Raw genomic sequence first — 16099 nt, forward strand, 5'->3', positions numbered from 1 at the left:
TCAGACTTTTAGAGCATTTTAGCAGGTGTTTTGTACAATATGATTAAACCTCTGTAGACCTTCTGCACATCCTCTTGTTACTATTTTGCATTTTCAGCTCTGATTTGTGTCGTGCGAGTAGAGGGGACTCCTTATCTCTGTCAGACAGACGAGGTTGGAGAGATCTGTGTGAGTTCAGGTAGCACTGGTTTGGCGTACTACGGTCTCCCTGGCATGACCAAGAACATCTTTGAGGTAAGTGAGTTACTATATGGCTGCTTGATAAAATGTTGGACCTCTGAAGTGATATGTAGCTCAGTGAGTGAACCTAAAACGGCATTGAAACAAAAGAGCACATAAGTTAAAAATCCTAAACAACAATAACCGTTCATAATGATATATTAACATTAAAATGAACTTATTAAACTTAAGAATTTGAAAATCAAAGCTACAAAAGATAAATATTTTTTTAATGTATTTGTCTCTATCAATATTATCTGTTGCCAAATATAATGCCAAAAGAATCCTTACTTGCTATTGTTAGTACAGCCAGTTATGTTTTTCTATTTTGATTTATTAAATATGAGCTTATAAAAGCATTGTGTCTTGTTCCAGACTATTCCACTCACCTCATCTGGGCTTCCCATCAGCGACAGACCGTTCTCCAGAACTTCACTTCTCGGCTTTGTGGGACCTGTAGGTTACACCTCATTAATATTTTTATTCAATAAATTCTGTACTTTTTGTGCAAATAATAACTGAGTCTTCAACATGTAAATAATGAGGTCCATTCCAGAGTCATGATGAATGAATGTGGTCTCTCATGTTATGTTTGTTCAAAGTCTAAAGTTATCACTGTGATGTTTTCTCGGGCACTAACTGAGATGTTTTACTGATAAGGAGCTTTGAGCAGTGAGAGGTGATACTGGCCTTTACTCTGACTGCAGCAGAAGACATTTTCTGAGCGGATACATGTGATTTTACTCAGCTATGTTATAGTTAGCAGCAACCAAGTTCTCTCCCTTCTTCGTTCTCTAAATTGACATCATACCAGTACCCCCCAGATGCCAAACCTAAGTAAGACTCACTATGTCATGTGCAGCTACTGTTGGGATTAAAATATATCATATTTCTGCATTAAGCCATTTGTCAACCCTTCCCAGATATTTTAAGGAGTTTTTCCACCCTGTGTTTTCTCTGGAATCTCTGGCACTTTAAGATGAACAATGACATGGATACAACTTTAAGCTGACCAGTCATCTAATATAACACACACACATTTGCACTCTCACGTCATACTTGTGCGCTCTTCACAACATTCTTCACATAGAGGTCACATGCCTCAGCAACCTGTGGGTTATGTTTGTGTCTTTGCTCACATGCTGTGTGTCTGATGTGTCCTGTAGTGACTGTTGATGTTTAATTGTGTTTAAGTGTATTGCCCAAGGACACACTGGTAGTATCATTGGGATGAAGGGTTCAAACTGTCAAGCCTCTGGGTATCGGACAACTCACTGTACTGCTGCCCATTTCTACATTATCACAATGTTATCTCCAATCAGCTCTTACCTCATGTTTAACAGTATGCATGGTTGCACTTGTGAAGTATGTGTATATATATCTATATATATCTATATTTATATATATATATATTTATATATATCTATATTTATATATATATATCTATATTTATATATATATATATATATATATATATATATATATATATATATATATATATATATATATATATATATATATATATACATACATACATAATCTACACACACACTTCACCTTTCTGTCATCAGGAAAGCAAAATGCTTACAAGTGTCAGATAGCTGCATGCAAACTCACTGTGATGAAGCTCACTTCAATTTCATGTCAATACTTTAATTTTCTAGTTTAGTTCTTTGTGTAATTGTAAGTGGTGAATAAATCCCACATGTATGAACTGAATGAATGGCAACTGCATGGGTATTGAAATGGAGTGAAAAATGAGAAAGTCCATGAGGGGAATAGTTTTCTTTTAAAAGAACCCTTTATGTTTGCTCAAGATTTGCAATCTAGTTTGGTTTTCTGAGGTTAAATCCAGTCCTTTCAAGTCAAAGCTACAAAGGGAGTTATATTTACATGTCTGTGCTCAAAGGTTCAGACAAGAAATGGGAGTAAGACAAGACACATGCGAGGAATAATGAGACCTGGACTTAAATGTTCCTGAAACACATGGATTATGTCAAACTTTGTGGATATCAGCATTTCCAAATATGTCAGATCTGTTGTGTTTAAGCTGTTTGTGTGAGAGATGTTTTCTGCATGACACATAAAAGATCTTTTCTATTTATTTATTTAATTATTAGTAGCTGCACATTGACCTTGTCTTGCACAGCAGTAGAAAACATTCTGTCTGGTTGCCACAGCAACAGTAGAACTGGAACACTTCTTTCATATGAGACAATTGTTAATGATGGTAGATCAACATTACTTGTTCATTGATAACTGGATGTGGTTGTGTGAACAACATCTTGAAATATTTTGATGTCTTTGTTCTTCAGTAAATCTGCCAGGACCTTTTTGCAACATCTAAATCTATTTCACAGATCATCTCTTTAACCCTCCTTGAAGAGGCAGGGGCCCAGTGGGGTCCTGACCCCTGACCTGCTGTTACTGATGCTGCATCAAGATGAGTGCTTTATCTCCTGCAGGTCAAAGAGGACAAACAATATGTTCAGATTCAGCTGAATGTCATCAATCTGCATCTTCTTTTTAGAGTAGAAAGAACTGGCCACCGGCTGGAGACCATGTGCTTCTGTCAGAGGAGATGGTCGTCTGGGAGTCCTGACTCTGTTTTCTTTTTGTTTCTTTATTTATTTCCTTGCTACAAGGCCTGTGTGCACATAAATACACAGACAGATTTTCCTCTTCTTCTTCTCATGTCACACAGCCTGTTGGTTGAATTAGGCTGATTTTGGCCTCTAGCTTACACGTGTGTGGGGATAAGTGCAAAAACAGACCATGTACTGGCTGCCATGTCTGCATCTTATAGTGAAGGCAGTGATCGCTGTTCTTAGTGAAAAATACTGTTGCAAGACTTAGCCAGGACAAGAGTTTGTTTTTGTCTTGGAATTAGCTCCCCGTGTTTTCCAAGTATCAGCTCACAAGCTGGACTCTACCCTCAGCAATCTGATACTGCTTCTGTAAATAAGGAATATTTTGTCTTCTGCAATAGACTGATGCTTAATCATTGCATTTCGTGAAATGTTTATTTTGATACAGTTTGTTTCAGAGTCATGCATTCCTGTGGTAAACATGGTCATTTTTGACTTCATCCTTATAAACGTCCAGTAATCCCAGACAGTTTGGTTTAGACTCTTTATTGCACCACTTGCATTGTTTACTGAGTGAGAACAGTTCACAGTGTCAGCAGGTTAGTGGTGAAAGTTTCAGCATGGTACTTGACATGATGAATTCTCGACTGTTTTGGTTAAAACTCTTAATTTGACTCCTTGCCTACGTTTCCAAGATAAAACGCCTGGTCAGACGTCTTACTTTGACCTGTGGAAAAAGGTCATTTGATTAGTTTGAAGCTTTGGAGAACAAGCATAAATTTTAGCTGTTTTCTTAATACATCAGTGAGAAGTGATGAGGAGTTACAGAAACAATAGAAATGAACTTCACTCTGGAGTCTGTTTGACAGACACAAGTAAACAAGACAGAGTGGTTGCTGCTCTGCATGTTTCCACGATTAACATAACTTATCATTTTATATCTGTGTAGTTGTCTCCCTGCAGGATATGATATGTAAAAATCTGATTCCAGTGGCTCATTTTGTTTTTCATTCATGCTTCTTTGGGTTCTTAACATCATGTGTTTCGGTGGCAGAACCCATTAAGGTGATAATCACATGCAGTCCACTGGTATGTGAAGTAAATTTGTGGTAATGTGTGAGGAGTTGCACAGAGACTCACTGATGTTCTGTACTCCCAGTTATTCTCTACATTTCAGAAGGTAGTTGATGATATTCAAACTGTTAAGGAAACGCTTATGTGCACGATATTAGGCTCGTTCAAACGCGGGGATTAAGAGAGGCACACACTAATAAATCTGTTCTGGTTCATTTAGAAAGTTTTGCCTCTCCATTGTTAGTTTCAGGCAGCAAAACTCAAAACACCACTTCATTTTTATTGCATCTTAATGTCAGAGCAGTAATTAGCTTTAACCACTTGCCAGTTTATGTTCTGAAGGTTTTATTATTGCTTGGTGTACAACAAAACTTAGACTGCGTGATGTGTTTGCAGGGAATAGAAAGTATGTGAAGAACATAAATAAATGCATTGGTACAGTTGTGTACATACAAGTAAAATAGCATCAATACAGTTTAAAATGTTTCACTAAAATATTCATTAAAAACTTATATATAAAGTTAAACACAACAACGTGGCAAGATTCAGATGTGGGTTCAGATGTTCATGCTGCAGATGGTCAGCTCTGTCCACATGTTACAGGCATACATGATGCACAAAGAGCCAAGGGTTATTTAACCTCAGTCAGGGGTCTCAAACTTCAGAAGAGCTTACGACCGACTTATTTATGCTTCACCTACACAGCTATCTCTTCAAACTGAGAGCTGTGTTTGTATCGTCATTGGTTAGCTGAACACCATCATGGCCACTGATCAGCTGCATCCACAGAAACATCTCCAGACTGGTATAGAATTTTGGTGGAAGAGATTAATGGAGCAGCAGTTTCGTTAGGATCAAGGGCATAAAACTGATTCTGTATCCTTTACCTGAGTGTGGGACTGAGAAATACAATAGTCATATTGTATCCTCTTTTAGTTCCCCATTATATCTTTCCTGCAGGCTTCTTCTTCTTTTTTTTTTTTTTTTTTTTTTTTTTTTTTAAAACAAGTCCTGGAGCTCAGCCTTAACAAAAGGCTGTTTTCATTTTACCAGTTTTAACACAAGATGGTTGAGATGATGAGACAAAACTAAAAAGAAAACATTCACCTTAAATATACAACTTTGTTTTTGTAGAGGTTATCTAAGAAATATTACTACAGTAAATGTGGTTTGAAGACAAAAAGAGAAAAGAAATACAAGAAGGCAAACATTAAGAAAGGTGGGATAGAAATGGGAGGAACACAAAATGCAAAACCAAGCATTCCTCCCCTTTTGTGTAAAGTTGTACGTGGCAGATCTCCAGCCTGCCTTTACCCTGATGTCATCTCACACATCTCTGACCTCAGCTAGATACTTGCTTTGCAGTGCAGCACCAAACAACATGGCGACCAGATGACTGATTTACAAAACTATCCAATGAAGTATTTTTTTTAATGAGTGGAACCTTTCTTACCATAGATGGTCACACTGAATGATATGTTGCCTCCACACAACAAAGATATCTGGCATAAAATGCCTTTAGGTGGGTGTAATAATTTTGCACAGCAGGAGTTGTACTGTTGATCGCTTGGCTGTACGTTAGGTTTGTTTTTGTTCCAATAAGAAACTTGATTATGAAATCACGACAGGAAAGCTGCCAGAATTTGTCCTGAGAGTGCATGTTTACATTACTAATCCCTCCATCAGAATGGATTTATGTGATCTATGTCACTCATTAGAGCTGGTCATTGTGTTGAGAAGAGATAATACCAGCTTACTGCCAACATCTCGGGTTTTTGACAAAGATCTGTGCACCGTGAGCTGCACATTATGTAGGTTATGTCTGGATATCATCAGAATCTGGAGAGGGTTTAGGAATTAGGATTATCTGTGATATGGACTGGCTCGGTCTTTGGGGTCTGTGTAAGGGATATACTCAGTATATGATGGGTGCTCAGATATGCACTAATGCACATATTTATCAACATGAAACAGAACACATCTCTTCCCAAAGTATGTTTGCATGTATTTGCTCTTGATCATTTTTCTACTTTTTTTCTTCGAGCACACAAAACAATAATGTCATGTATATGACAGGGTTTGTAACAGATTTTGTTTGATATTTTCTTGTGTCCTGTATTTGCATGCAAAGTATTTCATGATTCATGTTTTGGTTTTTTTTGTTTTTTTATCTTGATTGATGCTACATAAATAAGATTTTATTAACTAACTGGGTGGTTTCACAGTCTGAATGTAGTGGGAATGCAGGGGCTCCAGGACAAATGTGGGGATTTTGCAGTAACTCATGTCCTTCTAATTTAAACAACTATAATCTGCAACAGTTCATTATATTGATATAAATCCATGCAGCTCTCTCTTTAAATCATAAATGGACACAAACACCAAAGTGTTCTCTAAGCTTGATCTAAAATGGAACAATTTTATTATTCAGGAAGGTTTTCTCTACAACAATCCATATGATGACTTTTTTTTCTTTATTTTAAATAAAAAAAATAATATTTTAATGTAACAACTTCGGTGGGGGTTTATCGTTATTTTCAGGAAACCGTTTGTCTATTCAGTTTACATGAATTTTTATGTGAAACATTTAGTTAAAACTGTGATGCCATTAAGTGTTCTCTAACGTTGTATAATGTGTTATGTGTTGCCTTCCAGGACAGTCTTGTGTTTGTTGTTGGGAAGATGGATGGACTAATGGTGGTCAGTGGCCGGAGACATAATGCAGATGATGTGGTTGCCACGGCGCTGGCTGTAGAGCCCATGAAGTTTGTGTATAGGGGAAGGTAAGTAAAGAAAGAAATAAAAATTCTGTGTCTTCACACAATTGAACTGACTGTATAGACCAGGGGTGTCAGAACCCATTCCTCGAGGGCCGGAATCCGGCAGGTTTTTGTTGTTTCCCTCCACCAACACAGCTGATTCAAATCAATGGATCCAGCAGCTACTTGTCAACCTGTTTGAGTGTCGGTCAGGTGTGTGTTGGAGCATGGAGACAACAAAAACCTGCAGGATACCGGCCCTCCAGGACTGCAGTTTGACACCCCTGGTATAGACAGCGTGGCTCACACCATTTACTAACCACTCAGACCATTACCGTGCTGGACTGTGCTGCTTGATTCAGTGCTGCTTTGTGGTGTTTGCTTCAGGATAGCAGTGTTTTCTGTGTCTGTGCTACATGATGAGCGGATCGTTGTGGTGGCAGAGCAGAGGCCAGACGCCTCTGAGGAGGACAGCTTCCAATGGATGAGCCGTGTCCTGCAGGTACTGACCGCTTTGTTCATTTAGTGAAGGACTAAAAACTTACCCCTTAGCAAAGGCCATTTTAGCTTTGATATTTCTTTCTGTTATATTGTTACTATTGGCTTTATGACATCAATAAATAAAAGTTAATGCACATAATAACCTGTGTGTTTCCAGGCCATCGACAGCATCCACCAGGTTGGAGTGTACTGCCTGGCTCTAGTGCCTGCCAACACACTTCCTAAGGCTCCACTTGGTGGCATCCACATATCTGAGACCAAGCAGCGCTTCCTGGAGGGTGCTTTGCACCCCTGCAACGTCCTTATGTGCCCCCACACGTGTGTCACAAACCTTCCCAAGCCGAGACAGAAACAGCCAGGTAGACCAGCCAGATTTAGAGAAAAGGAGAATTTCTTTGTGTTGCTGTGATTATTTTCTGACAACGTGACTGTTTACGCTGACCTCTCTCATATCTGTTTGTGCCGGACAGAAGTTGGTCCCGCTTCTATGATAGTGGGAAACTTGGTAGCTGGAAAGAGAATTGCACAAGCCTGTGGCAGAGACGTGGGACAACTGGAAGACAATGACCAGGCACGTAAGATCGACTGTTATTCTCATTTCACCCATAATGCACCTGAGTACATACCCTGCAGCCACAGGTAAGGATCCAACCTTGAGAGAATGACACACACACAGCTGATGGAGAGGACAAGCTACACCCTGTTATGTTTATCATGTGTATGAAAAAAGAAAGAAGTGTCATCATCATTTCATTCTTAACCATTTCTGTAGTGACTCATTATGTATGCGAGGTTCCTATTTGTTACTTTGGTTACTCCGTTGTTAAATTTGTTTGTGTCTTTTTCCTGCAGTTCCTGTACATACAGGATGTGTTACAGTGGAGAGCTCAGGCCACTCCAGACCACCCGCTGTTCCTTGTTCTCAATGCTAAGGTAAAGATCACAGACAAAGATCTTATTTAGTACAAACTAAATAAACAATATAAAACAACAACGGGGATATTAAAGTTTGAACTTTTGGATGGTTGTTGACGTGAAGATTTTGCTTTGGATAAATATAAAATGTGTTTTGATGATGTTTAGGGTACAGTGGCCAGCACAGCCTCCTGTCTGCAGCTGCATAAGAAAGCAGAACGGGTGGCAGCAGCACTGATGGGACGCCTCAACACTGGAGACCATGTAGCGCTTGTTTACCCGCCTGGTAAAGACATTTTCTGCTACTGGTTCTTTCTGAGGGTTTTGTTTTTGGACACAGTTTCACAGATACTCCTTCACCATTCTGTTTTCATTTTCCAAGTTTCCATTCAGTCATTTTTATCAGCTAAAAGACGTAATATTTGCATGCAGGAGTTGATCTGATTGCCACCTTCTACGGCTGCCTGTATGCTGGCTGTGTGCCGGTCACTGTCAGACCCCCGCACCCACAGAACCTGGCCACCACCCTGCCCACTGTCAAAATGATCGTCGAGGTATTGCAAAGTCTGTTTCTTTTTTTAGCAGGTTCAAAAAGGAATCCTTATCTTTGTTTCTGACACCAAACTTTGTCTATGTAAGAATAAAACAACTTAAAGCGACTGAGTCCTCCCACATTTGGTAAAACATTCAATTCTGCCAACAGTTTAACACACTGTAGTATTTGTGTGTTTATAGGTCAGTAAGTCAGTGTGTATCCTGACAACCCAAGCAATAATGAAGCTGCTGAAATCCAAAGAGGCTGCTGCTGCGGTAGATATCAAGAGCTGGCCCACGGTGATGGACACAGGTACATGATTTGTTATATGCTACACAAAGCTCATGCTTAACTAAACAAAGTGAATCTGAGTACAGGAAAAGTTCTGCTCATCTCCTTTTTTTCTGCAGATGACCTCCCCAGGAAGAAAATCTCTCAGATGTACAAGCCCCCCACCCCAGAGATGTTAGCTTACCTGGACTTTAGCGTGTCCACAACAGGCATCCTAGCAGGAGTCAAAGTATGTTGAAGGAGATGTAATGTTTGTTGACAGTTCAGCTGTCATACAGAGATGTTATCAGCCTCTCTGTATCCGTTCTGTGCTCATCTGAGTCTCCGTCTCGTGCCTGTCTTCTAGATGTCTCATGCTGCCACCAGTGCCTTGTGTCGCTCTATAAAGCTACAGTGTGAGCTCTACCCCTCCCGACAGATCGCCATCTGCCTGGACCCATACTGCGGCCTGGGATTTGCTCTCTGGTGCCTGTGCAGGTAAACTAGCAGCTCTTCACAAATGAATGAGGTAAATGTCTTAAATTATGTGCATATTTTCACTCAGTTGCTTTTACGTTTCCTATTTTAGTGTATATTCCGGCCATCAGTCGATCCTTGTTCCTCCTTTGGAGTTGGAGAGTAATGCGTCTCTCTGGCTTGCTGCAGTCAGCCAGTATAAAGTTCGCGTCACCTTCTGCTCATATTCAGTTATGGAGATGTGCACCAAAGGCCTGGGATCGCAGACAGAAGCGCTGCGGGTCAGTGCGTTTTTTCATCAATCTGTAACCTTTCCTCCTACTTAGTCCTTTTCCCTCTGAGGACAACGCGTCAGGATCTTTATATCAAAGTCAGGGAACTTGGATTAAACATACTTTACGGTTCTGTCTACAACACATATAATATATTTGTTTTCTACTAATGTAATTATGTTGTAATTAATTTTATCTAGTGAGATCCTTGTAGCGATATAACTCCCACAGGAGTTCAGATCAAATTTTTTTCTAGACATAAAACCATATCCTTACTTTGCTTCTTTCTTTTCCTTCATCCAGTTGCGAAATGTCAACCTCTCTTGTGTACGCACATGCATGGTGGTGGCAGAGGAAAGACCTCGCATAACCCTCACCCAGTCCTTCTCGAAGATCTTCAAAGACTTGGGGCTTTCGCCACGAGCCGTCAGCACCACATTTGGCTGCAGGGTCAATGTAGCAATATGTCTGCAGGTGAGTTGTCAGTGAAGGTTAATTTGGCAAATCGACACTTTTTCACTCCAACTTCCTGTTTTGATAGTTTGAATAGTTCACATTGTACAGAAAAGGGTGCACATGTGGTGCCTGTTAGGGGGGGAAACATGTTACAGTGATAATTTAGTTTAATCTAACAAGTAAAACTATTTTGAAATTTAAAAATGTTTATTTCACATAATTATTACACTTTAATTTGCATTAAAAATTAATTTTAAGTAAATTTTATTCAAGACCTTTAGACCTTTAATCTTCAAGAAAGGTTATTCAAGACCTTACAAGTTTTAATAATGTGTTACATGATTCTAGGCCCCCCTTTTAGCAGTGTATTTGATCTCCGTATACTTGTTTGTTTATATGACGTAGACCAGTAATATGACCCATCTGAAACAGAAACTTTGTGTCATGACCATGGGATGTGTCTTTTGGTATGGTTGCTTAGTTTCTCACAACACTTTTATTCACTGTCATATGTTTCCAACAGGAGATCATTTTCTGTTTGCTTATTTAAATTTAGATGGTGGTTTCTTATATGCCAGGCAGTGTAACTGGATATTTTAACCTTGAACTTTACATAGATGCATTTCTTTTCTAGTTTTTTTTTTTTTTTTTAATAAAACCAGCCACTTGGACCAGTTGGACCGTCTCAGTTTGACTGTTTTATCTTTTTTGTGTGTCTGACTCTGAGTGTGTCCCAAGTTCATGGATACATATATATATCTTTTATCTGTCCTGCCCTGTCCTGTCAGCCCAACAGGTTAGGGAAACTGGCTGAGCAGGTACTGTGGGATAAGACTGGCTGTTTGTCTTTCTGCTGTCTGTGCGTGTGTGTGCGTGTCTGTGTGTTACCTGCTTTTTTTGCTGTCTTGCATGATGGTTAAACATGCTTTGCTTCGGGTCACATACATTTGACAAGTTTCAGCTTTGCTTTTATTTTAGCTGATACTTTCTTGTATCGGCTGGGATTAACCGGGTGTGATGCTGTGGCGCTCTGCAAAGAGCCGACACCATGAACTCTGTTGGGATGTCATTTTTTGAAGGGTGAACATGGGCGTGTCTTATATACCACAAACTTCACATTGAGCAGTTTAGTTATCATTTTCTTCTGATTTGATTGTGAAAAATGTAATGATTTTATTTTAGGCACTGACAATAAAATAATTAGCATAATAATTAGCATTTATTTTATTTTAAGAATATAAATCCATTTTCATAGAATTAAATAATGAATATAGTTTAATATGAAAAAATATCAGTCATGTAGTTTTTTTTTAATTATTATTCTTTTATTACACAGACTAATCTGTCAATGAAGTTTCATTTGAGATTTTCCAAATACTCTCCTGCTGAAATGTCTGCTTGGCTGACTGATATCCTGTGACTCATTCAGCTGAAGCATCCCTCTCTGCTGGCTTTGGCCTCACAGACCTCAGTATAGTGACTTCTAGCTTGTGCTTTGTCTACACGCTGGCAACGGAGCGATGGGAATTGTAACTTGGTGTGACAAGTCTTACTGCGGTAATATTGACAAATCCCACCTCAGATGGAATCAATATCAGCTTGATAAACGTTTCATTAGAATTCAGCAGCATTGCAGACATTTAATCAAAACAAATGTGCTCAGATGTTTCTTTTTTCTTCTTTTTTTTAAAAATAAAAATAGGAGAAACGCTACAGCTGATTTATAACTTCCTGTACAAGCTCCCAGTTACTACCCTCGGCAGCATCAGAACAGATGATGGAGGAAGTGTTTGTGTTTACATAGTTGAGTCCTAAAGATCATAGCCTGGCTGGTTGGCTTCTGGCTGCCTCCTGCTTTGTCAGCAGCTGTTTCATAATCAGCCCCCCACCCCCATCGCCTCCACCCAGGCCGCATACAGTGGTCATAGCAGGGTTGAAAGGGATGCATTATGAACTCATGTCTCTTTCTGCCTCTTTGTTGCAGGGCACAGCTGGACCAGACCCCACCACTGTTTATGTGGACATGAGAGCGCTACGGCATGATCGGTAGGGGCCAGCGCTGTAGAAGTTTTCACATCACACTCACTTCTCTTGTTTTGTTTATACTTTTAATGTTTAAAATTAGATAATAAAAAAAAAAAACCTTTTTGTGACTAATTTTTTTTTTTTTTTAACTTTAAATGAAATTGCTCACTTTGCTTTTATCTGCTTATTCAGGGTCCGCCTTGTTGAGAGAGGGTCACCACACAGCCTGCCACTGATGGAGTCTGGGAAGGTAAACATAGACATTAAAACAGCTCTGACTTTATGTCTGCCAAAATAAAGATTTTCTTTTAAATTTGGTTGCTGTGAATTTAAGACTGAGCTGTCTGTGCAGATCCTTCCTGGTGTAAAAGTCATCATTGCCAACACAGAAACTAAAGGACCCTTGGGAGACTCCCATCTAGGAGAAGTAAGCCCCAGCAGTTAGTTCCTTAACCTTACACATAACCCAGGAGTTAAGGTTTCCTTTATAATACTTGTCTAAAACCTGAGAATTTCTGAAAAATATAAGCAGAGTTTCACCATTCAGGCTTAAAAGACCAAACGATGTGCTTTGAAAGGGTTAAATAATCTGGTTACTAACAGTTATCTTCAATCTGGGTTTTAGATTTGGGTGAGCAGTCCTCACAATGCCACCGGCTACTACACTGTCTATGGTGAGGAGGCGCTGCACGCTGACCACTTCAACACCAAGCTGAGTTTCGGGGACACTCAGACCGTCTGGGCGAGAACCGGCTACCTGGGCTTCCTGCGGCGCACCGAGCTGACTGATGCCTGTGGAGGTAAGAATCTCCTGTTATCCCTTGATATTTTTTTTTTGTTTTGTTTTTTATTTCAGTCTTTTCTACCTTCTCCCTGTAAATGTGCTTTCTTCACATCAGTAATAAGCTAACTGGGTGTTTGCTTCTCAGAGCGTCATGACGCCCTCTATGTTGTGGGTTCTCTTGATGAGACACTAGAGCTGAGAGGGATGCGGTATCACCCCATCGACATTGAAACCTCCGTTATCCGTTCTCACAAGAGCATAGCTGAATGGTAAGAAACCCGCATCATCTGTAATCAGTTTAAAATATTGGAGATTAGATTAAATGCAGTTTTATATTCAAAGCATCGTTCAGAAGCATGGTTTCTCACCACTAAAAATCTTAAATCTAATGTTTCCCATCAACCATTCCTCCTCTTTCCAGTGCGGTCTTCACTTGGACCAACCTCCTTGTTGTAGTGGTGGAGCTGGAGGGATCAGAGCAAGAAGCCCTGGACCTGGTGGCCCTGGTGACCAACGTTGTCCTGGAGGAGCACTACCTCATCGTGGGGGTGGTTGTGGTGGTGGACCCCGGTGTCATCCCCATTAACTCTAGAGGCGAGAAGCAGCGCATGCACCTCAGAGATGGATTTCTAGCTGACCAGCTGGACCCCATATATGTGGCTTACAACATGTGAAGGCCCAGCAGCAAGAGGGTTACCACCCCTCCACCAAACCTCACCGTGACACCCCCCCCCCCCCCGTCATGTGTCTTATCACAGTACAGGAGGTGGCGAAACAGGAGTATGTGAAGACCAGCATCAGCGTATCAGTGATTCAAGTGTGCTGCTCTCTCTGTTGAGACATTTTAAACAAATATGGATGCAAAAACTCAGAAAATGGAGAGAAATTCTTGCAGGTGAATAACTGACACAAACCTCACGTCTGTCTTTCTCATGCTGCTTTTTGCCTCAGTAAATAAAACTTTTAAAGGGCATTTCTGTTTTACCGTTGTGGGTTTTGGATATTAAACTAAAATGTTGACTCCTTCAGGAGCAGCGGGATGGTTCTGGTGGGATCCCACAGCCTGCCATTAACATCTATTTGTCAACCCCCAAAAGATGGAACGTTAAGCGTGCACTTGTGCCATAGAACACGACTAACGGCAGAACCCAAACCATGATCTGATCACGGACCCTCCTGTGTGCTTACAGATCGTGTGCTTTTCATAGAAACACATCTATTTTATAAGCAGGTCCTCATATGACGGCTAGATGCTTCAAATTCAGCTCTGATCATGTTGTTGCAGCAACAAAGATGCACACAGTTCCTCATTCCTGCAAAGGTGATTTAGTTTGTAGTGTCAGTAGCTTCCAAATGATGCGATGACTTAATTTCACACTTTCTTATCTAAGACGTGTAACATAGTTATTGTTTTCAGTCAACATGCAATATGTGTGATGGGGATGGGGTTGCTTTGAATGAAAGCACAGAAGTGCCAATCAGTGGAGAGTGACGGCGAGGAGTAAAATTGTTGCTGTCTGTTAGCAGCGTGCTAAAGGATGCTGACGAAGCCTTAAGTGTTTTTAGACGCCTGTTTCTGTCCCAGCTGGAGTTCATCAGCTGTTGGATGGAGTGAGAATATGCAGATGGAGGTTAGGTTTGATGAATCCTGCTCTTATTGCACCCAAAGTGTTTCATGTTTTATGTTAAGATTAAGATACTTGATTCTAACGTCAGCCATTCCAAACATTCACTCAGCCCTTGAATATTTTTGTCTGAATTTGTTTTTTAAAGCAGAAGACTGAAATAATATGTGGTTTGAGTTTTGTTGCAGAATGTTGCCTCATTTCCAGTGCCATAAGGATGAATGAGAGTTTAAAAAAAAAAGAAAAAGAAAAAAGATGTGCTGCACACGTAACATATGGGACAAGTGTCTAATATAAACCGTAACCTCCCACTTTGTTACATTGACTTTGTAAAGGTTTTTCTCTGTTCATTGCTTCTGTTGTTATTCTGTGTGCACATCTTGTCAAAGTCAGGCTCCAGCCTGCTGTAAGTATGTACAGATTTGTGTAAATTATTAATAATTGTGGAGATGACAGGAAGTCAAACACAAAGCCTAAATCTGGGATTAAATCTGGTCTATATGTGAACTTTTCTCTTCCATACAAAAATGATTTGCAGTGGATTTCCATGTGGGAAGACGTGTGAATACCCTTGTGAACATTTTTATAGTGGGAATAAACAGCGTGAACTGGCTACTTCCAGTATGAGACGAAGCCCACTCCAGCACAAAGAGAAGACGGTTATGCTCCCATGACTGTTGAGATGGCACATCCTCCTCAACAAACTCGTTGACTTAAAGAAAGATGCATTTGTCTGATATATGCTTAGTTGTCATTATTTTCATAACATGATTTCATAATAAATTCAAAATAAGTGCTTTTAACTTTAAACGCGTTTTTACTCAAAACTGACCACACTTCATTCATTCATTCATTCATTTTCCGAACCGCTTATTCCAATTCAGGGTCGCGGGGAAGCTGGAGCCTATCCCAGCCGGCTTTGGGCGACAGGCAGGGTACACCCTGGACAGCTCGCCAGTCCATCGCAGGGCCTGACCACACTTCTGTTGCCAAAAAGATATTTTGAAAGAATTATTGGACCACCTTTTTCATAAGATTTGTTACGGCATAATACACTGTTTTCTGGACTAGCTGAAGGGAGGTATAGTTAAACTAGGGTTAAATCTCCATCCAGCAATAAGATAACCTAAGATATAATGATTATCCTCCCAGTTTTATAGCAGACGTAACTTTATGATTATGTCACCTGTAAAGTTCTAAAGATGACGCGGCACCAGTACCGCCGACACTTTGAATCAATTCTGGTGTCTCGTTGGGATGTAGGAAGAGTCACGCGTCATCAGTCATGTGAGAGAGAGCTTTGATACAGGATTTAATGTGGCGTTTTGAACAAGTATGTTTTATTGAACAGGAAACTGGCTTCAATGCATCTGTTTCAAATCTCCCATCTCTAATATTACATGCATTTTCTTACATATATTCTGTTCTATTCTCCAGTCATTTAGCAGAGGGTTTTATTCAAAATGACTTACATATGAGTGAGAACAATACAAGCATGAAATCAAACAGTAGAGGACATCGTAGGAAGGTGCTAGTGGACTGTCCAGTTGAAAGCAGGTCCTAGCTAGCTAGCTTTTAAACCTTAGCTAGCAAGAGGTT

At 40.0% G+C, this 16099-nt stretch overlaps 1 protein-coding gene across 1 annotated transcript in view; it reads left to right on the forward strand.

The window, feature by feature from the left end:
• Window positions 1-15195, forward strand: part of dip2a (disco-interacting protein 2 homolog A) — an 83105-nt gene extending 67910 nt beyond the window's left edge. Inside the window, exons 19-38 of the mRNA XM_079253933.1 lie at window positions 98-234; window positions 595-675; window positions 6537-6664; window positions 7028-7142; window positions 7299-7500; window positions 7612-7712; window positions 7994-8074; window positions 8225-8342; window positions 8489-8610; window positions 8792-8903; window positions 9002-9111; window positions 9229-9359; window positions 9451-9619; window positions 9914-10084; window positions 12051-12112; window positions 12284-12341; window positions 12444-12518; window positions 12717-12891; window positions 13021-13144; window positions 13297-15195. Of these exons, the coding sequence (XP_079110059.1) occupies window positions 98-234; window positions 595-675; window positions 6537-6664; window positions 7028-7142; window positions 7299-7500; window positions 7612-7712; window positions 7994-8074; window positions 8225-8342; window positions 8489-8610; window positions 8792-8903; window positions 9002-9111; window positions 9229-9359; window positions 9451-9619; window positions 9914-10084; window positions 12051-12112; window positions 12284-12341; window positions 12444-12518; window positions 12717-12891; window positions 13021-13144; window positions 13297-13549 (2525 nt within the window). The 3' untranslated portion in view covers window positions 13550-15195. The remainder of the gene's footprint in view (window positions 1-97; window positions 235-594; window positions 676-6536; window positions 6665-7027; window positions 7143-7298; window positions 7501-7611; window positions 7713-7993; window positions 8075-8224; window positions 8343-8488; window positions 8611-8791; window positions 8904-9001; window positions 9112-9228; window positions 9360-9450; window positions 9620-9913; window positions 10085-12050; window positions 12113-12283; window positions 12342-12443; window positions 12519-12716; window positions 12892-13020; window positions 13145-13296) is intronic.
• The last annotated feature ends 904 nt before the right edge of the window (window positions 15196-16099 follow it).

Source organism: Telmatherina bonti, assembly GCF_933228915.1.
Source record: "Telmatherina bonti genome assembly, chromosome: 15".
NCBI classification, from domain to species: Eukaryota; Metazoa; Chordata; class Actinopteri; order Atheriniformes; family Telmatherinidae; genus Telmatherina; species Telmatherina bonti.